This window comes from Salvelinus sp. IW2-2015, linkage group LG33 (genome assembly GCF_002910315.2).
Source record: "Salvelinus sp. IW2-2015 linkage group LG33, ASM291031v2, whole genome shotgun sequence".
Taxonomy (NCBI): domain Eukaryota; kingdom Metazoa; phylum Chordata; class Actinopteri; order Salmoniformes; family Salmonidae; genus Salvelinus; species Salvelinus sp. IW2-2015.
The window spans coordinates 20,210,680-20,233,373 of record NC_036872.1 but is presented as its reverse complement, the minus strand read 5'-3'; the positions used below and the strand labels follow the sequence as shown (position 1 = coordinate 20,233,373).

General features: G+C 42.3%; 1 protein-coding gene across 2 annotated transcripts in view; it reads right to left on the bottom strand.

The window, feature by feature from the left end:
• inpp5jb (inositol polyphosphate-5-phosphatase Jb) overlaps positions 1-22,694 on the bottom strand; it is a 34,558-nt gene that overhangs the window by 6,673 nt on the left and 5,191 nt on the right. The window contains exons 1-5 of one of the 2 annotated variants that reach the window (XM_023978829.2): positions 16,095-16,668; positions 6,131-6,692; positions 5,278-5,385; positions 4,871-4,979; positions 1,561-1,677 (exon numbers count right to left, since the gene is read on the bottom strand). In XM_023978829.2, the coding sequence (XP_023834597.1) occupies positions 1,561-1,677; positions 4,871-4,979; positions 5,278-5,385; positions 6,131-6,678 (882 nt within the window). In that variant the 5' untranslated portion in view covers positions 6,679-6,692; positions 16,095-16,668. Of the gene's footprint in view, positions 1-1,560; positions 1,678-4,870; positions 4,980-5,277; positions 5,386-6,130; positions 6,693-16,094; positions 16,669-22,694 lie in introns of those variants that run through there. The other variant, XM_023978828.2, reaches the window with a different exon arrangement.

The window sequence follows — 22,694 nt, the reverse complement described above, 5'->3', positions numbered from 1 at the left end:
CAAATACTTATGTCATGCAATAAAATGCAAATTAATTACTTAAAAATCATACAATGTGATTTTCTGGATTTTTGTTTTAGATTCCGTCTCTCACAGTTGAAGTGTACCTATGATAAAAATTACAGACCTCTACATGCTTTGTAAGTAGGACAACCTGCAAAATCGGCAGTGTATCAAATACTTGTTCTCCCCACTGTACATACAAATGGTATCCATGAGTTCATCTGACTCCAGGGTAGTAGATAAAGGGTTTTATGGCCAAAATCCTGAAGTATCCCTTTAAAGGTAGACTCAGCGAAATGAGTTGCCACAAGCAGCACCGCAGATATTGAGATGAGCAAGACTTCACTTTCACACAGTCACACAGAGAATCCGTGCACATGCACGGGTTCGCTTCACACTGTTCACGGTGTAGAAGCCAGGGCACCAAAACAGAGGAGAAGATGAACCTTGCGCATCAACGCTCTTAGTTGTTGCGGCAAATTGACCTGTTTACATCTATGTCATATCGCTGAGTCTACCTTTAATGCTGTGAACCATAAAGGCATTCTCTCTTTGAGAATAGTAAAGCAGCACCTTCTGGACATCAGAGGTATGGAGGCAGACTTCCAGACAAGCTCTGGGTACAGCCTGCTCAAACATAACCCTTCCTGATAAATAATGAGAAGTAAGGGAAACAGAGGCCAACAGAAGCAACCCTGGAGGGAAGGTCATTTTTCATCCTTACCACTGCCTTGTTGCCCTTAGACTGACTGGCTGTGGGAAGGCTTTTTAAAGCTAGAAGTTGCTAGATACATTTTTGAACTTTCAGAACCCAAAATATAAGCTTGTTTTACTCCAATGTTTGTAAACAATGTACTGTAAATGTATGGTCAGTGCTTGCATCCATAGCTCTGTCTATAAGTTTGAGAGTGGTAAAATTCCTCCAGGCCCACCCCTCAGCTTTTTACTAAAGAGGTGGGGTGACTGCTTTGTTATTGTTTCAGTAAAAGAAAAAAGGTATGCACTCACTACTGTAAGTCACTCTGGATAAGAGTGTCTCCTAAATGACAAATGTAAAATGCAATTAAAAATTCTAGCTTTAAGGGTGGGTCAGTTCTGATTGTGCACTTCAGGTCAATAGCGCTGACATTCCCACTTCTATATCTTAGCCTGGAGTGTTGGGGCTGTCTTCATTAATGTGGTCGGTCTGATTCTCCGTCAGTTGGTCATTAGGATAAGTCAGTGTTAGGACTGGGAATTACCAGGGACCTCACGATACGATATTATCACGATACTTAGGTGCCGATACCATATGTATTGCGATTATCACGATTCTATATGTATTGCGATTCGATACTGTGATTTTATTGCGATTTGATGTTCAAAACATATCGCTCACTATATGTCTGCTGCAGAGAGACAAGAGAGAGGATGATACAATTAGTCAAATATCAATATAATATCGTCCAAAAATTATATTGCGATATGTAACAAGCGATTTCTTGCCCATCACTAGTCATTGTGGACAGTTTTTTGTGGTTCTCTGTAGAATGTAGTCTCAGAAGGCAGGTGTCTTACCCAGTAGCCCCCCAGGCCGGTGCGGGTGGTCTCTGTCTGCACCCCTCGGAGGAAGGGGAGGTGGTAGTACTTAGCGAAGACCAGCAGCAACACCCCCTGCATCCGCTGGGACGTCACCTGAGACAGAGCGAGAGAGAGGGGAAGAAAATGGAGGGAGGGAGACAGAAATGGGAGAGAAGGAGAGAAGTTGTGAGATAATGAGTCACAATGTAAGGTGATGGGGAAGGTAAATTGTCTCCTGATAAATTTGACAGTTAGAAATACATGAGCCATTATAGATGAGCTGATTGCCTATAAAGCCTACTGATAAGTGGACATGAGTTGATTGTATTCACCCATGTTCTTGTTGTCCACCATTCAGTGGGATAATGATTACTGTAATCTCTAGGCAAATGAACACCTCTATTTTATATCGGCAAGTTTATATACACATCCTCTCTGGGCTGTCTGCCTGAAGCCTGCTAACTGAACGACTGGATATAACTGTATGTATGTCTGTCTCTCTACTGTGTACCAGTGATGTCTCTCTCTCATCAGGATTCAGTGGTCCAGCTCTCCCACTGTTTTTCATGAAGCAGCGAACCAAAAGGAGGGCATAGCCTCCCCTACCCTCTCTGTCTAAACAGTAAACCCATGTGAGGGAAAAACATGATGCATGATTTGACAATCCTGCACTGTGGAATACATGATACAGCATACACCACAGAAGGCCTGTACTCACAATTATCATATTGAGCCTACCCAGCCTGCAAATGTATTTGACTTGTATTTTATTGGTCTAGATACCAGGTAATACAGTTTGTAATATTTCTATCTACTAATAAAGGGGGAAATGCTGTAAACATTTCCTCACTCTAGACCAGAGATTAAAGTAATGCTACTCCCTTCCCCAGTAAATACACTCCAGCCACATCCATAAGCAGCCTGACCTCGCATCGCTGGGACCTGTGATGCCCTCAAGGCATTAACAGAGGCACACATCTCCACGAGAGAGAAGGCCCCTCTCGCTTGCATACTCACTGGCTATTTGGAGGGCTTGGTTGTGTAATGGGCTCTATTGAACCATAAACTGGACTAGGTTTATGTATTTATGTGTGTGTATGTTTCTGTGTAAGGACATAGTGAATGCGAGCCTGTGTGTTCTGTATGCGTGATTGTGTGTAAATTACAGTGTGAATAAGTGTAGATGCGTGTATGCGTCAGTGTGTGTGTGGGGTTGAAAGACATCTCTGATTAACTTCAGGGAACATTTGGGAATGCTGTTGAGGGCTGCCAAACCACATTTTGGGTTGATAATACAAAATACATTAGGCATAAGAGTGTGTGTGTGTGTGTGTGTGTGTGTGTGTGTGTGTGTGTGCGTGTACGTGCCTGACTTAGGCCTGAGATGAGCTGTTAGCCAGTAGTTTTGCAGAGGAAGTCAAGCGCATATCCAGCAAATCAAATCAAAGTTTATTTGTCACGTGCGCCGAATACAACAGGTGTAGACCTTACAGTGAAATGCTTACTTACAGGCTCTAACCAATAGTGCAAAAAAGGTATTACACAGCATAGTGTAATGCCGGGCCACAGCTCTGAAGACCGTGGGAATATTCATGTGCCCTTCATCTTTCACAAGCTTTTTCTTTACTTCAACTACATTACATTGTTTCCTGTGATTCGTCTCTAAAAAACAACATTTTTGATTGGTTGATATGTCCACCAAAATAGCAATAGAGGTAGCCTGGGTCTGTTTCTGCTCTCTTGCCAACAAAATGACAGTAATGGGGTTGGCAAGAGCACAAACAGATCTGGGACCAGTAGCTTCAATAGAGGGTGTTGATTAGAGAAGACTTGATTGACGTATTTGTCTGTAGGGTGGATGGTTTGGCAAGCTCTCTTCTGATAGGTCTAATTGCCAGCCAAGTCTGACAGTGGGCTGTGAGAGCGGAAGAGAGCGGAAAGAAGGGAGGGGGATATTACTGACAGTGACTTTAGGGAGAGAAAAGAGGGGGTGTTGGGTTACAGGTCATTCTTGGAGACCTTATGTCTGTGCAACATTCCATGACTAGACAGACTACTACAGTAATACTGTTATGGTTGAAGTTCAGCGGTAACACATAGAGTACAGATACTAACAACCACTCAGACATACAGTCCTAACAAATACCCATGCATGCATGTGAACACATGCAAAAAGCTCTCATGAGCAACATTATAAGAGTGTTTTGGAGTCAAGCAGGGCATGAGATGAAGGCCAGGGGACAGAATCAGTCTCACTGTCACAGAGCCATCAACACGAGGGGGCTCTCTACAGTCCAGATAAACGAACCTGAGGACACCCTCTCGTCTAGCTTTCTGTTGGTCTCTCTGCAGCTGATTCATCCTCTCTACCTACCTCTCCAACAGTGCGGAATAATGTTAGACACTGACAGGCAGAAACACCAACCACCACCTGCACCGCTGTGGCAGGCCCTCCTTCCCTTACTCTTTCTCTCAAACGCACACGCACGCGCGCGCGGCGCGACACACACACACACACCACACCACCACACACACACACACACCTCACACACACACACACACACACACCACACACACACACACACCACACACACCACACACAACACACCAACACACACCACACACACACACACACGTTTGAATAGATGGAGCGTAATAAGCACATTGGAGGGATGAAAATTTCTCTAACCAATTAGTGCTGCAGCAAGTCACAGAAGTGAATGGAGAGAGTGAAGCTAGAGAGAGAGAGAGATGAGCGAGAATGAGAGACAGGAAGAAGAGAGACAGACGAGGTGAGAGAAGCAGGAGACAGAAGAATGAGAGGACATGGGTTTGAGAAGATAAGACAACTATAAAGAGCGTGAGAGGATAGACGAGAACAGCTGAGACCAGAGAGAGACCCCCCAGAGAGGACAAGGAAACACAGGAAAGAGAGATAGGAGAGGTGGAGATGAGAGAAGGGACGAGCGAGAAGAGAGAGAGAAGAGAGAGTGAGAGAGGATGACGGATAGTGTGAGAGTGAGACTGGAGGAGAACGAGAGAGAGAGACAGAGAGACAGAGAGAGAGAGTAATGAGCCTATCCGCTTCACTATGCCCTCACATATTATACACATCACATGGACTGGGAGAGATATGATCAGAGAGAACAGCAGAGTCTAGAGACTGGCTCTCACTGCACTTACATTTCAAAACAGTTTTCACAAATGTACATAACATGAGCTCTATTTGTTTGCTTTGCATTATTTCTCTTTTTGTGTGTGCACCAGTGTGTGTGTGTCTCTGTGTCAGTGTCAGCCCTTTACTGACCAGTATGTATCCGAAAGGGCTGAGTCTCTCCATGCAGGCGTCGCTCCATTGGTCTGTGAAGAGAACGTCTTTCAGCCTTTTGTTGATCATTGAGTTGACTTCCTGTAGCCTGAGAGAGCAGCAGTAACACACAGTCAAAAGAGAGGGGAGGAGGAAGAGAGTGAGAAAGAGAGAGAGAGAGAGTGGGAAAGGACTGTAACAAGGAAATGGATGGACAATAAAACATATGTAGGGGGAAATATAAAGACAGTTAAATAGATGGATCAATGTTGTTTAACAGTAAAGCCAACCACTCAACCTAGGGGACTGTCTGTGGAAGGCGGATGGATATAAGGGATAAGAGAGATCTTCTGGAATACTTAGCGATGAGAAGATGGTTGGCTGACTGCCACTAGGCAAAAGCTCACCCAATTATATACATGTCTGTGTTTCCATCTCCAATGTGCAACCCCAGCAGAGCAGTGATGTCATCTGGCGGCATGGCACCGCCCACATTCCATGTGATTAGGTGCACCCTATCAGAGAGAAGGAACCCAGAATCTCACAATCTCATACAGTATACAATTAATAGAAGCTTGGTTCAACCCGTAACGAAATAATTGGGCAACAGATTCTTAATGATCTGCAGACCATTTAATTACAACGAATTTGTCAGGACATGGGAGGGCACATCCTTACTCTGTTGCCATGTAACAGAGTAAGGAAGATACGTCTTTATCTGATACACTTCCATTGATTCTTTAAGTATGCACTCTCTCCATTAACTTAATTAGCATCATAAATTAGAGAGGTTATCAGAGAGCTCTGACAAAGCCTTGGGGACACTGGGTATGTGTTGTGAGTATAGAAAATAACAAAGAGTGGGAAGTGGGAATATCTCAAACTGCTGACTGTTACAGCTTCTCAATTTGGGAGTTTCAGTGGCAAAGACACATTGTCTTGAGTTAAAAGAGGAAAAGACCTTTAGAAGTAGTCCCAAACCATTTCTATCCGGCTGTACTCTGGTAGATGTGGTTTAACAGTTTCCTGCCACTGTGATAAAAGGAAATGACTCCCCAGTAAAAGTTTAGTTGGTCACATGCCACTGCAACCTGTACTATGGTGCTTGGGGCCATATATTGACAAATTACTGTGTCACCACCACAGCACTGAAGGTCTGAAGCATGCTCTTAAAAAGCGTTTCCTGTTCATGTTCAAAACAACTATTATGCTGTAGTGAAAGCTGGATCTGATAGAAAACACACAGAGCCAGGAGCTCACCTGAAGTCTTCCACCACCTGAGACTGTGTGTCCGCGGTGCCCACCACAGAGAAAGCCCTCTGGGCATGAGGGTTGAGATGGGGAGGTATAGGCCTGGAGGACGGTGGCTGGGGAACTGAGGCTGCCCTCATTGAGATGGGGCTCCTGGCCCCTGGGGGGTGGCCTGGGACTTTAGGGCCAGCCTTCAGAGTGGTTTCAGTGGCCCCTCCATGCACCCCATGGGGCTTGGATGCTTCAGGCTGCAGGGGCTTAGGATGGCTGGCCCCAGCTGGAGCATCATGAGTGGTGGATCGGTCCTGGTTGGCCTCTGGAGGGTCAGATTTGGGATCACAGACGTCCACAGAGCCCTCTATTCTGGGGGTCCTCTGAGGCCGCCGAGGCCGCACTGGGACTGACAGTTGAGGAGCAGGAGCAGGAGCAGAGGCAGAAGGGTCGGAGGCTGGGGCTTCTGTGCCTGGAACTACTGCTGGAGTGGGGGTTAAAACCTCTGCTAGTCCAGATGGGTTCTCAGGCTGTGGCTGGCTTTGGTTCTGGTTGTCTGGATCCATCTCCCACAAACTCACTGAAAAACAATAGCAGGAGAAAGTGGTGATCACCATATTCCATCAGAGTGTCCCAGGCAGTATAGACAGACGTTTAGATGTTTAGCAATGGAAGACCAAAGTTCTACATGTCTGGTGATGGTGGGGAGGGTTATTTATTATGTGTTCTCATTGACGCATCCGTTGATGTGATTGAGCAGTTCACATTCCCCCTATTCCGAGGGTGCTCTGGCAGCATAATGCCAGCCCTGGCTGTTTGCACTCTTGTGTGCGACTAAGAGCATCTGAAACAGGTAATTAAGTCATCCAGGAGGAGAGAGAGCAAGAGAGAGAATGGAAGCGAGAGAGAGAGAGAGAGAGAGAGAAGAGTGAAGGTGTTTAGAGAAAGCAAAGCACCGAGGGGAATAAGAGGAGGTGGGTGGGGAGGAGAGGGAAAGATGCAGCAGGTGTGGAGCAGAGGAGGTAGAGACAGGAGAGAAAGGAAGAAAGAGAAGAGAGAGAGAGAGCGAGGGGGCAACAGTTCATACTCATATTTATGCCTTCCTACACTTTACACCTCTCACAGCTCTTGGACCAACTCAGAAATAGAGCGAGGAGAACACGCCGGTGTGCCGCTTATCTCAGCAGCTCTCTTTGTACAGGAGCCACCTCGCCTGCCATTCCTCCGGTAACCACGGAGACGCAGAGTAAATTCATATCAGCTCAGAACACCTGCTAGACACAAGCGACGGAAACCACTGTAGGGTCTGCAGCAATACAACCTGATAGAATGGTAATGACCACAGAGAGAAAGAGAGAGAGAGAAAGGGAGAGAGAGAGATGGAAAGAGAACCCTAGAGGGCACTTGTAGTAGAGGTCTTCACAGGTCCAACAGACCCAAAATTCTGAGATCTGGGTCCTAAATTTTTACTTTTGTCTCGGATCTGGATCGGGTCTGATGTAATTGCCACGGGTCTCGGGTATGTGCAATCAAAATTCATTTACCGACTAGACCCGATTGGACCTGTTCATTTAATGTGTGAAGTAATGAGAACTATGCAAGTTTGTTATCTGTGTCAGCCAATTGCAAATCAATAAAACGTATAGCTTATGCCCACCTGAAACTGGTTCCGGCCACTCACCTCATGTGCGCCTGCTGCTGAGGAGGGCGAGCGAGAGCGAGTGAAAGGAGGCTTGGCCTAGGCTACTGTTGATTGCGAAGATGGAGGCCTTTTTCATTGAAGTAAAACAAAAGTTAGTGAAGAAAGTGTATAGTGAAAAGAAGTCAACAAGGGGAATGTCCTCTGTGGGTGGACAAATATGAGAAGAACGTTGGCGCGGCCAAATGGACTGTGTGCAACTCGCTATTTGATGCAATTTTCAAACTTTTATTTATTTTGGTATTTATAATTTATAATATTATAATTATTGTGTATCATTATTATTATTTTAGACCTATTTAAGAATCAAAACCAGTTCTTTAAATATGCTAAGAGTGTTTTGTTTCATTTTGTTGAGAGATTTTTGTTGGCTAAATTAAGTTTGAACAGTCTTTTTAATTTTATGCTCCGTATTTAGTTTAAGATAGGTTAAAAGTAGGCCTACGGTAGGAACACGCCTTTGTTGGCAATTGCTGCAATACAAGCCTGTTCAAAACTTCAAAACTTTCGTGAAGGTTTACACCTGTTCAGTTTAAATATGTGTTTTGTTTTATTCTGTTGAGCTATTTTCTTTGGTCAAATGAAGTTCCAACTATAACGTTATGTTTGCCGCAATATAATAGAATTACCGGTAGGCCTACAGTATGTAGGGCTACTCGCAATAGGAAAAACCAAAGACGGCGAGATGCAAAATGTAATTGAATGTCGCCATATAATAACCTGTTCGTATTTTCCCTATAAATAATGACTTGACTGACTTTTGGTATTACTCTAATAAAGTTAAGAAACTTTTGGGAAGGTTTGGTGTGGTGTAGTTATTATTAGGTTTCACTACTGCAGGCCTGTGAAGGCAGTGCGCAGTGGCACTCCAACTCTCTCTGACAATTGAACTTGAGGTGAGGAAGAATGTTTCAGGCCTACCAGAGTTACTCCTTTAATCTAACAATATAATGCTTATCTTTATTAAAAACATTTGGATAGAAAATTAGCCCCCTTCTGTACGCCTATCTTTATAATAGGAACATGGCGCCGGCATATGTTTATATTTCTCTCGGTCTCTAAGGCTAGGCCTAAGCATTATATTTATAAAATATATAAATATACTGTAGAGTGGAGACACCTAGGCCTATAGGCCTATCTGCATGTAGTGCCCTGATGGATTTAGTGCTCAAATCGGAATTATTGCTTTAGAAAAGTAAAAAACAATAAAACACCAGGCTATAAACATTTGAATATGCTACACATTGAAAAACAACTAATCATTTTTAGTCATTTGTTATAGGCAGTTTTTAAGGACCAATATCACTTGTTTATTGATGGCACTGGCAGTGCCCAGTCTGAGGTTTCTTTCTATCTATCTGAACGGGTCCTCGGTTCCATTGTCCTCAGGTACATTCGGGAACGGGCGTCCGTTTAAAAAATATATATTATGCATATCGGGTCGTGTGGGAAAGCCACAAATCCTTTTCAGAACGGGTCCAGGTTTTTGGAACCGTGAAGACCTCTAACGTGTAGTATGATGCAGCCTCTGGCCTGTGAGTGACCATGGGGCTGGGAGACATGACTCAGGGCCAGTCTGGGCCCCCTTCCCATTCCCATCACTCAACCACAGGGGTCAGGAGACAGAGACATGAGGAGAGATGCCTGGCTGGAGGAGAGACGCCATCTCTCAGACTGGCCGAGGAGAAACAAGGAGGGCACCTCTTGACTCCCAAGATCATTGGGCATCCATCCAACCCAACATTCACTCACCCTCTATAAGGTCTATCTGAAAGTACAGACACCATACTGTATCTATATCACAGAGCAAATGGCAGTGCAGTGTAATAGTAAGATAAGTCCAGATCTTAACTGCAGGCAAATTATCAAGAACAAGACAGGAAAACAAGGAGGGATGGTGTGAAAACAAAGCGGCTAGATCTTTATCATCCAAGTCTCTTAAACCAAAAACATAAAAAAATTCTATCTGGTCTCACAATAAGTCACATGACATTCTGGAGCCAGAGTCGTGAACTCTATGCAGAGAGCAGATATGAGAGCTACAGCTCCTTGAAGGTCAATCCAATTCACGTGCCATGTCCCCCTGAGCTGTACATTCATGGTAACATGGTGGTGCTTATGTGGACCAATAGCCTGGTCCCTGGACACATGTCTATAGTCCATGTATGGTGTTTTTGTAGAGGAATGAGGAGGAGGGTGGCTGGTGATACGGCGCACGTGGGAGAGGGTGGGTACAAAACGAGCAGCGCTGACTGGGTATGAGAGTCAGGCAGGCTAGACTATATCATCCTATGTCTCTCAACCATACACAGTAGCCTATATCATGTTTGTTCCTTTCCCATTTGTACACATTGTCTCTCTCTAGTTTTATCTCATTCTCCATGACATAATCCCCTTCACTTCCACTCCTTATCTCCTTTTTCTCTCCATCGTCTCCTTAGCCTTTCCCGCCATTGTTCATCTCCATCTCACACACACTGTTCCTCTCTCATTTATTCTCCTATATTTTGCCTCTTCCCTGTCATTTTCTATTCACTCTATTTAACTCTGCCTGTCTATCTAATTCTACACCTAAAATGATGGCTACGCTCACTCTCTGCCTCTCTACACTCTGCGGTGACACTGGTGCTGTGCACTTGGCTATCTAACATGAGCTGTATTGTGCCTCTCAGCCAACCCCCTCACAGTCGCTATCTGTGACGTCAACGTGTCACAGTCCCGATGGCCGCTGTCACATACAGCTAGAGATAACTACAGTATCAGCAGCCAATGGAGTAATGGGGGGATGAGGTCTGGACAGAATTACTGGATAACTAGAAAGGGAGGATAGAGGAGGTAGTAGGACTGATAGTGAGCAATACAAAAAGCATTTTTTTCCTAAATAATGATCTTATTATAAAATTTTCCATATTATAATAAGATCATTATTTAGGAAAAAGGAAACACACTGACTGACTAACAACTGCTAGTGTAAGGGAAAGGAGAGTGCACACTATATTATGAGCAGGACAAGGTTAGCTATCTACTGTAGCTACATGTCTTCCCTGAGAACTACACATGGGCCTGAATAGACAGACTACACTGACTGACAGCAACCACTTCTCATTACAAACACGTTCTACAGGGAGAAATAGCGTAATGATTTGATAATAGCAAATCTGTCATGATGTTTACATGCACCCCCCCGAGAGAGCAAGAGGGACAGCAGGAGCAAAAGAGAGGCAGTCATTACAGAAAACAACACACAAGAATACATACAGCTCTAAAAAGTAGAAACAGAAGTATTTATAGGCTGTAGAACAAATAGCAAAAACAAATGGCACCTACAATACCAGTCATAACCAAAGCTTCACTACGAGAGGTGACCTGCGCAGATAAAGGATTGAAATAATGCAATACTGTATTTCATTCTATTCAAGGTTATTCTTAATATTTCCTATATGCGTTCTGATGTAGCCTATCATAACATAAACCAAAACAATATAGCTGATATCGTGAACAGTGGTGAAAATCTGCAGATTTTCAATGACTCTGGCAGCATTGTTAAGACTGATCACATTCAGCCCACATCTTCCATGTTAATATGGCTGCAATCCCAGTAACGGGATGATATGACAACAGCCAGTGAAAGTGCAGGGCGCCAAATTCAAAACAACAGAAATCTCATAATTAAAATTCCTCAGACATACATGTTTCTAATACCATTTTAAAGGTATCTTGCTGTTAATCCCACCAAAGTGTCCGATTTCAAATATGATTTTCAGCGAAAGCACTACAAACGATTATGTTAGGTCACACCAAACCACAATAAGCACAGCCATTTTTCCAGCGAAAGATAGCAGTCACAAAAAGCAGAAATATAGCTAAAATTAATCACTAACCTTTGATGATCTTCATCAGATGACACTCATAGGACGTCATGTTACACAATACATGCATGTTTTGTTTGATAAAGTTCATATTTATATAAAAAATCGGAGTTTACATTGGCGCGTTCCAAAAACACTAGTTCCAAAAACATCCAGTGATAGTGCATAGCCACATCGTTTCAACAGAAATACTCATCATAAATGTAAATGATAATACAAGTTATACACAGGGAATTATAGATATACCTCTCCTTAATGCAACCGCTGTGTCAGATTTCAAAAAAAAATTACGGAAAAAGCAAACCGTGCAATAATCTGAGACGGAGCTCAGAACAAGAGTCAAATTAGCCGCCATGTTGGAGTCAACAGAAACCAGAAATGACATGATAAATATTCCCTTACCTTTGATGATATTCATCAGAATGCACTCCCAGGAATCCCAGGTCCACAATAATTGCTTGATTTGTTCGATAAACAATTCCAAAGTCACAAAGCGCGTTCACTAAAACGTGACGAAATGTCCAAAAGTTCCGTAACAGTCAGTAGAAACATGTCAAACGATGTATTGAATCAATCTTTAGAATGTTGTTAACATACATCTTGAATAACGTTCCAACCGGAGAATTACATTGACTTCAGATGAGCGATGGAACGGAGCTGCCTCTCACGTGAACGCGCGTGGTCAAAGCATGGTCACCTCATGGCAGTGGTTACTCATTCCTGTCTCCTTCGGCCCCCCTTCACATTAGAGTCATCAGACAAAGTTCTATTGACTGTTGACATCTAGTGGAAGCAGTAGGAAGTGAAAACTCATCCATATCTCGCTGTAATTTCAATGGGAGCTTGGTTGAAAATCTACCAGCCTCAGAAAAAATCCAAACAGGAAGTGGAACTTCTCAGGTTTTTGCCTGCCATATGAGTTCTGTTATATTCATCACAGACATAATTCAAACAGCTTTAGAAACTTCAGAGTGTTTTCTATCCAATACTAATGATAATATGCATATATTAGCAACTATGACTGAGGAGCAGGCCGTTTACTCTGGGCACCTCTGTGCACCTCTGTGCACCTTTCATCCAAGCTACTCAATACTGCCCCTGCAGCCATAAGAAGTTAATGGTTTAAATTACAGCTGAAGAGCGTGCTGATTTGCTCTGCCGTGCTGCAGGGTTATATGTCCCTCCTCACAGGGATACAAATTATGTCCTGCTGCTGCCACAATTGTAGACAGACCTCTTTAAGGTCCTAGAGCTACTGGGACCCAGAAGAAACCACCCCCACCCACCACCCCCACATCCTGAACCTCGGGTTCCAGAAACCTCAAATACAAAGGATCACCTCGTCATGGAAACAGTGTATCCTCCTTTGTCACAAGACCGCAGGCCCTACCGATCTCACTTAACTAGTCTAACTACTATAGAACCACTGCATGCAGTCCTGAACCAACATTATTCCACATGACTGTAAAGTGAAAGTGAGTAGGTATTCTATAACAGCGATGGATGAAACCCTCCTCAGGTGGCTTTGTGAAGCTGGTATACTTTGGCTGAACAGGGTAGTAGAAGACTTTCCTTCTGATGTTAACAGTGAAGGACAATTCACGTCTGGGTAATAGGATTTGGTGACTATCTCTCTGCAGAGGCAGCATGTCTGAGGCACCATGTCTGAGCCAGTAACCTGACGGAATCCAACAAATTGTACAGAGAGTAACAACATAGAAAAAAAGTGCTCCAGTCATTAAGGAGAATCAGTAGAGGCAGAACACAAGGCGGCTGTGCTTGGATGACTGGAACATTAGACAGGCCCCATGGATCTGGACGATTTAAAGGCTTAAGCAATCTCAAAGCAAAGTCAATTAAATGCCCAAGTGTTCCGTCCTGCCCGCTGCTATCTTTTTAATGAGAAATGTGAAATCCCTTCAAAAGGCCTTGCCAGAGGATGCGACAACACAACATGCTTTTGGGTTTGTGTGAGTGGATGAGTGCGAAGAGGGTTGACATCATAATCTCGACATTGACTGAACTGTGGGACCAACAGCCTACAATTTAACCGGTGGGTCTGGGGTTACAGGAGCATGATTGTGTATGATTGTGTGATGGTGTACAATATTTTGGGTTATATTTTATAAAAAAACATGATTTATTATTCTACCCCTTTTTCCCCTCAATTTTGTGGTATCCAATTGGAGTTACAGTTATGTTCCATCGCTGCAACTCCCGCTCGAGAGCCCAGACATGCTGCACTGCTTCTTGACACAACGCCCGCTTAACCCGGAAGCCAGCCGCACCAATGTGTCAGAGTAAGCACCGTACACCTGGCGACCGTGTCAGCGTACATTGCGCCCGGCCCGCCACAGCAGTCGTCAGTGCACGATGGGACAGGAACATCCCTGCCGGCCAAACCCTCCAATTAACCCAGACGACGATGGGTCTCCCGGTCACGGCCGGCTGCGACAGAGCCTGGACTCGAACCAGGATCTCTAGTGGCACAGCCTTTAGGCCTTAGACCACTGTCCCACTGTACCACTGTACCACTCAGGAGATCCTTTGGGTTTTGTTTTAACAGAAATTAGGACACACTCAAATAATGAATCTCTTTCTCTTTAGGCAAACGAAGGCGTACAGCTGCACTTTAAGATGAAAAAAGTACTCTTTGCCTAAGTCGCTATCTTCTGAGGGTTGTTGAGTCTGTGAGCTGCAGAATGAGACCATGAGAGGCCTGTAGGATTGAGAGCTATTGGCAGGAGCTTCAGGGACCCAGCCAAGGAGTCGAACAGGCTGATGATAAGAGACACTAGGGGTGTAAACGTCTGAGAGCAATAAGATCCAGTACAATAACCATATTCATGGTATAGAAATGCAAATATATCTCTAGATTATTTGAATTGCAGATGCCTTTGTGAAGTTATGATATATATAAAAAAATGATGTTCTTATAACAACACATGTATCAATTACATATACATGGGTTATTACCACTTCAAAATATAGTGAATGTATCCATTTTTTAGCATCAAAACTAACCTTATGTCTGCAGGAAACAACATCAATCTGTTGTCAATACTTATTTTTGTATCCATCTAATGTGAAAAATGTCTGTGAGTTCACCAGTTTATCATGCCGGAGGGCATAGGCCAAGGTAATAGAATTGCAATAACCAGGGTTTGCAATGTGTTTTTCTGACCAGTCAGAGAGGAAAAATGTCAAACTAAAAGCTACAGCAAGTTATAGTTGAAATGACCAAATAGATCAAACTGAATGAAAAAAAGCCATTCTGAGACGAGATCATATCTTCAGTCTTATGTGCTTTAGCATATCACAGATATCTTGGCAAGTTAACTTGTGTATACAACATCCATTGGTTCTAATGCTTTAAATTAAGTTACTGACTGAAGAGATGTAAATGTGTAAATTGATTTATTAAGGAATCCAATCAACCAATGACTGAATGAAGCCAGTCGCTTGTGTGGCCTAATTCTGCTCCTATTTCAAGGCCTTTCTGAGAGAAAAAAGTTTGGTTTAATTTGGTGTCTCAGTCTCAGATCTTATCTCAGAGCATGTGTGTGTGTGTGTGTGTTAAAGAGATTATGATATAGAGAGGACATCTGTGTGTCTTCATCAGTGAATGTGTGTGACAACATGATTGTAAATAATGACCAGAATATGGGTGTAGTGCCTATTTCAATCAAAAGAGTTACTCCATGTTAATTAGTACAAATGCGTACAAACACTGATGCATGGGGGAACACCAGTCTAGTTGCACATAACAATGCTCTAGGAGGTTTTCATTATGATACAATCAATCTACAAACAACTTACTGACTTTTCATCTACCCACATGTGTCAGTGGTTATATTCCTGTATCTGAACCCCAACCTCTCTCTTCCCTTCCTGAAACTGTAACTCAATCAGAGCAAAATGTAACATGATAGAGAAGCAGAGTATGGATGGATGCCATGCTTTCATACAGTGGCATATGGGTAAATACAATGGGAGCACTATAATACATACAATTCATATTAGCATAACATGATTTGTACCAACAACCCATGGTGCGTTGCACTGCTTTTCTGAGTAAGACAACTCCAACTGATAATCAGCTGATGTAAGAAGGGCTTTATAAATACATTTGATTTGATAATGTAAACAAGAACACTGACAGGGTTTGTTCAGATTGCATGTCACCACCAAGTGGGCAAGCATTTGTTTTGACTGCTTGTTGTGATCATGTTTATTCAATGTAATAACTCTGTGACAATCAAAGGACACCAGATTAAATACATAAAATCATCAGAAATTATGATCAGGATTCGATTCAGTGTTGCGCTCAGGTCGCCTACATTGGCAGCAGAAGGCAACGACATGTCTTTACAATAAGTACAGTAGTTAATATGTTATTACATAACTACATCACCTGTTCAGTAAAGATTAGAGATGAAATGATGTCAGACGACGAAATGACGGTCCGAATGAAGACTTGGTTAGTTGAGTATAGTCTGATGCTTGTTCGGCGCCTACCTCTCCTGCGGATGAATAGTTCTGGGCTATTATTGTGTTTAAGGCTTGTCAGAGGATGAGGTTTAAATAGCCTTTCCCCGTTACGATACTTTTAAAATATCAGACCTGCCTGTCCTGACGTTCTTCAGATATAACTATAGGCATCCAAGCCCGTTCCACACTGGCGATGTCCGAGTGGAGGACAGGTACGCTGCCAAGTGAAGTGCTTCGAGCTTTCACGCTCACGGGAGGCAGATACATTTCATAAACAAACGAGGCGTACATTCATATTCACCCGTTGCGCTTATTAGCTTCTGAATGATAAAACAACCTTTTCACGGCGAATGCAAATGCTGAGTCGATTACACCGACGTGGCTTGGACTGTTTGGTAGCCTATGCCCTTCAAATTGTGAACACTCGTTCGGCCGGTTCTGTACGCGAACGTACACTCTATGCATACACAACGTTCTTTTGATGATGCGTAGTTACGCCTCGATCACACCGACAGTGTCAGCGAGCAGACAGCCTACAGTAGACTATATAACTTGGAGCTTTACCGCCGCATAGCGGTTAGATTTGTGGACTGGCCATTTAGAGAAATGGAACTGTGAAGGTTGCTTAATGTCGCGCAATTTGGTGAGGTGGAACGTGCATCTTTGCGCGGGTTTCCAATCTTTCACGAACATTAACAGTATAATAAATGTGCCTCAATACTTCTTATTGACCATTTATTACAATCAGTCCTATCCGTGCCATGGGTGCCCTAGCTATGCTATACCCGCACAGGCGCCTGTATAGGCTACCTAATGGGAAGCAGTGTTTCATCGTGCGGCGCCGCCCCCTAGTGTACATGGGCCGTAAACTATAGGCGCCCAATACACCTGCATCCCTTCACCGACTCCAGGGGCGCGCGCCCCTCCACATTTAAACGTTATATTGTTACTTCAGTAGTCATCCTAGGTTTTTATTATGTCTGATGTGGCCTATTATTTATCAATGGTCCACTACTTGTGTTTCTAAGGGTTTCTCAGTTAGGCTACCAGAGGCAGTATCCTAGTCACATGCATTAATAGGTTTACCCACTATCTGTATGTATAAGCACTGTGTATTTCCTCTGACAAATAGCTATTAAGTGCTGAGCTAAAATGACACAAAATAAACTCCAGGTTTAAGATAAACCTTTATAAAACAGAATCCTAACATCAGCATCACCATTAATGAAATGATCCCTCTTAATGAGCTATACTGAACAGAAATATAAATGCAACATGTAACAATTTCAAAGATTTTACCCAGTTAAGGTTCATATATGAAATCAGTCAATTGAAATAAATTCATTAGGCCCTAATATATGGATTTCACATGGCTGGAATACAGATATGCATCTGTTGGTCACTGATACCTTAAAAAAACATGGGCCTCACAATGGGCCTCAGGATCTCATTACGGTATTTCTGTGCATTCAAATTGCCATCGATAAAATGCAATTGTGTTCATTGTCCATAGCTTATATCTGCCCATACCATAATCCCACCGCCACCATGGGGCACTCCTTTCACAATGTTGACATCAGAAAAACGCTTGCCCACACAACGGCATACATGTGGTCTGCGGTTGTGAGGCTGGTTGGACGTACTGCTAAATTCTGTAAAACAATGTTGGTAGAGAAATTAACATTCAATTCTCTGGCACATTTTAGAGTGGCCTTATATTGTCCCCAGCACAAGGTGCACCTGTGTAATGATTGTGCTGTTTAATCAGCTTCTGGATATGCAACACTTGGCAAAGGGGAAATTATCTTGGCAAAGGGGAAATGCTCACTTACAGGGATGTAAACAAATTTGAGAGAAATACGATTTTTGTGCAAATGGCAAATTTCTGGGATCTTTTAACCCCCCCCCCGAAACATTAGACCAACATTTTACATGTTGCATTCATATTTTTGTTCAGTATATAAACCCACAATGGATAGCCCTATCCATATCCTCTCTTCTCATATCATATCATGCCTTTAATCTCATCCTCATCAAAACATCCTCCTTGGGTAGCTGGCTCATTTGACGTTTTACAGAGGTTTTACATTGTCATTCAGGAGGTCATACAGTAGGTCCAAAATGGTCCAACCCTGGGATGTTGGGTGGTCCAACCCTGGGATGTTCCTGTCCCCCATTTTGGACCTACTGTATGACCCCCTGAATGACAATGTAAAACCTCTGTAAAACGTCAAATGTTAGTGAAATTCCCCCACTGATTGTTGTGGATGGGAATGGGTCTGGCTTAGTTCCACATAGTACTTGTTTGTTTGAAATAGTGTCTGCAGTTAACAAGGCTCTTGTGATGAAAATATAATGTGTTGACCTCAGTGGAGGCTGTTGAGGAGAGGCCGGCTCATAATAATGGCTAGAACCGAGCAGATGGAATGGCATTAAACCGATGGAAACCTCGCTCTCAACCACAGCATGCGACAATAACACCATCTTATGACAACATAAAGCCCAACACTAAGAACCCAACACTGGCATGACTGCCATTGCAAAAGGAAAAACCTCAGCAACAATGCTAAAATGTTGGAACCAAAAGCCTATGTTGCCATCAGAGCATGTGAGCAGAGTTTAGTGGTTAGGTGCAGCGCTCCATGTCTTTTCCTGCTGCTCCACTAAAACCGCTCTGCGCTCACAGGAAAAAAACTGCTGCTCCAAATTCGCTCCACTCATTAAAATCAAAATTTAACCGACACACATCTATTTTTGTGACTACCTGGACCTACCAATTGGTTTTTAAGTATTCAAACCAAACCATATGGATTTGAATGAAAATTATTTTAATTAACATTAAAAAAGTGAATGTAAGAAGCAAACATAATTTCAAATAGGCTAGGGTACTACGGGGTAACTAGCCACCCCCTAAGAACAATGTCTAATTGCTGACACAAAAAAGCAACGCTTGGGGAAAAAATGGTATGTGGATGAATGTCATGCTTAGGCAAATAAACTATAAAGGGAAATAAATGGCTACAGTTTACACTTCTTTAGTTAATCATGAAATGCTGTTTTTAGAAAAGGGGCTTTTTTTTAAGTACCGAGGTAACACACACGGGGGTGCCAGTTACCCCGTAGAAGATTATGGCACACTGTAGGGTTTCACACAAGTGTGTTAAAATCAATTTAATCTGTTTTATTTAGAAATGCTTTAGTAAGTAATACTAAGCTAAGCCTAGTTGTCTTATTTTAATTATTTAAATAAAATATGGAGGGAAATGGTGTCGCATATGTTACTATTAATATCCGCACTATGAGGAGATTTGATGTAAAGTCCCTCTTTTTATCTCACCTGCACATTAATTTCCCTTGTTCTCTCTTTGTTGTTCTTTTCCCATACAATCCATTATTTACAATTGTATTAAATATTATTTGAATAATGTAAGATTTTAAATCCCAGCAACTATAAAATGACTTTCAGGAGCAAAAGGTTTCCAATAGTTGTTTTGAATTAATAAAATAAAGATTCATTGGGATATTGGAATGGAATATAACTAATAACATGAAATAACGTTGGAATATAACATTTAATAACAATAACTCATAACTCAGTAAAATTGGAGCACAACTCATGAGCCCCCCTTCTGCACAACTCACTCCTAATCCAGCCCCCACCTGTGACTAAAAACTGGAGAGATGCCAACTGAAAAGCTGTCTCTTAAAAACGTAGCTAGCTATCTAGCTATATGACATAAAATGCTGTGTGATATAGCTAAAAGGCTAAAAAGTAGCATTAACTGTAAAGCTATCAGGCACTAGTGGAAACATTTACAACTGCAATTAAGTTACGTTATCTTTTTTAATGTATTTTACCTCAGAAGATCTGGTAGTAATGTTGCTAGCTAGCACTCCTATCAGCTTATGCTAACTAGCTAGATGGCTAGCATTTACTGCTAGTGAAGTTGCTAGCTAGCAAGTTAGCATAAACTAGCACTAACCAGGCTAGTCATTGTCTAAATGTCATGTAGAAACACATTCATAACCATAAAGGGGTAACTAGCCCCAAGGGGCCAGTTACCCCTAGGGGCTAGTTACCCCAGCTGTGTTGGCATCAAAATCTGGGGTGTGAACTACGTTTCTACTCAAGCGTTGATTAACATAGTAATGGCCCAATAGTATTAGAGAAAAGTTTTAAAAAACTGACCCCTCTGATGCTGTACGTTAAATTGTGACGTGTCATGACGTAATGTACAGCAAGCATAATGCAACTCATTCTATGTCGTACAGCATCTCCACCAGGTGTAGTGCTTCTCTGGCAGATTAAAACAAGAAAGGGACAGGGACAGGGGGGATACCTAGTCAATTGTACAACTGAATGCATTAATTTTTTGCGTCATCACTGCAAGCCATCATGACTCTCAAAGCCACAACAGCCTCTGTTTACTTATGAAAATAACTTTACCGCCACCCTAAAAACGCGATTCAAATTTGACACAAACCTTCAAATAGGTATGTAATGACACATTATATAAACTCTTCATAGTGTTTTATTTACATTTTAGAGGTGATAAATTGGACAGATAGGGTGAAAAAAGCCATTTCCCCACACAGTTTATCTCCCCCTTTCCCTATCACGCAGTAGGTTTCGCTTCCCCACCCGACAGAGCTCATTGTCTTCTTTAATCATGCAGAGATGGGCAGCATGAAGGTCTCATCATGATTTTGCTGTGAAGGGGAGAAATTGTGCTTTACAATAGTATTCATATTACAGTTGACCTGGAAGTATTACGTTTTTTGGGTGCTAAAATAAGGTCAATTGTACGTTAGAGCGCGATGTACAAATATGTGTTAGCTAACTATACATTACTCAAACCGTTTCTACATTTTTTGCTCTAAACAAGTGGATTATTTATCTTAAGGCTTTCCTACTTGTATATTTAAAACAAATATATAGATCTAACTTCATTGGAATATATCTACAACTTTTTCAAAATGTCAAAAAAACGTATTCATTTACAACAAAATCATTTAAAAATATCTCCAAAAGATGTGATCACACAGAGGAATTTTGTTGTTGAGCAAGAGCAGCCAGGGAAAGTGTTGGGCCAATAATTTGGTGACATCTTGTGGTCTTAATGAGAATTACAGGGGGGGGGGGGCAGTTACCCCCTAGTACCCTATATGTCATATTAAACAGCATATAAACACTAAATAGGTCAGGAGACAAATATTTAGGCTATATTATTTCAAGGCTATAGCCTACAAATAAATAAATTGTGAAGCATTTGTGAGTGCGACACAATAGGCTGGTGGGGACATAAAGCGTACAGCATTTAAACAACATTTCGTTGTATTAAATCATTATAGTCTATAAATTGCGCATAATAGGCTGTGACTTACTTATAATTAAATACAAATTAAACGAATAATGATTTATTAGTGCTTTTGAATTCACTTAGAAACAAGAGACACTGGGACACCCTTTTGGCCACTCTTGCCGGGCTGGGCAGAGATGCATTTTAAAAACAAAATATGTATAGACCTAAAGGTTTTTAGGCAAAGTAACCCAATCAAAACGGAAAGCTCCTTGGACGTGGGAATATGCCAGGCCTATTGGGCCAAATCAATTATGGCCTAATGTATAGATAATAGAACGAAAATGAACGAAACGTTTAAGAGATTAGATTTTTAGTGTATAAATACTTTGCTACAATGACACACTTAGTTATCTACCCGCCTAGTTCATTTATTTTAGCATGTTCACGGAGTAAGTACACCATCATGCCTTTGGGATATGTGCCTTTTCAGATTCCACAATGATTCTTTAGTTCTGGACACTACATCACGGCACTCCCTCTCTTGCTCTTGGTCCTCATCTTTGTTAGTCACATTGATTTAGCACCTGTGTGTTTTAGCGAACTCCATGACAATAGCTAAAGCTAGCAATAGCTAAAGCAAGGGGCTATAAGCGGCACACAAGTAGACTACAAATGCATGCTGGGGCGGGCATGCCCTGAGCTCGTGAAGTGAGCGCTACTGGAGCGAAATTGGAGAGCACGAGAAGGCCGACACTTCAGCCTTTGGGAATCTCGATCAACGCTCCAATCAAATTGGGCACGTTCCGCTCCTTTCTCTGCTCCAACTCCGCTCCGCTCACATACTCTTAGTTGCCATGGGTACTGAAATAAGTCACTGCATGAAACTCTCCCCCTCCCCTTGCCATTGGACATTCTTTACGGGTCTGACTGCCTCCCTCAGGGCTGACCAAATAAAGGATTTAGCCAAGTACCTGCAGATTTAAAGGGCACATATTTCCCTGTGTCAGACCATTTATTATTTAGAATTAGGATTGTTTGACAGTGTCCTGACCATAGAGATCCTATTCAGTTTGTTAAGTATTCTAATTCCTAATTGTATGGTCCTGACACTAAATTAGTTATACTGTCAAAAAGGTTCTGTCACAAAGTAGACCAAAAAGCAGTTAGTCTACACAGCTGTTTCTTCTGAGGAATGCTAGAGTCTACTTTATCGTCTACAA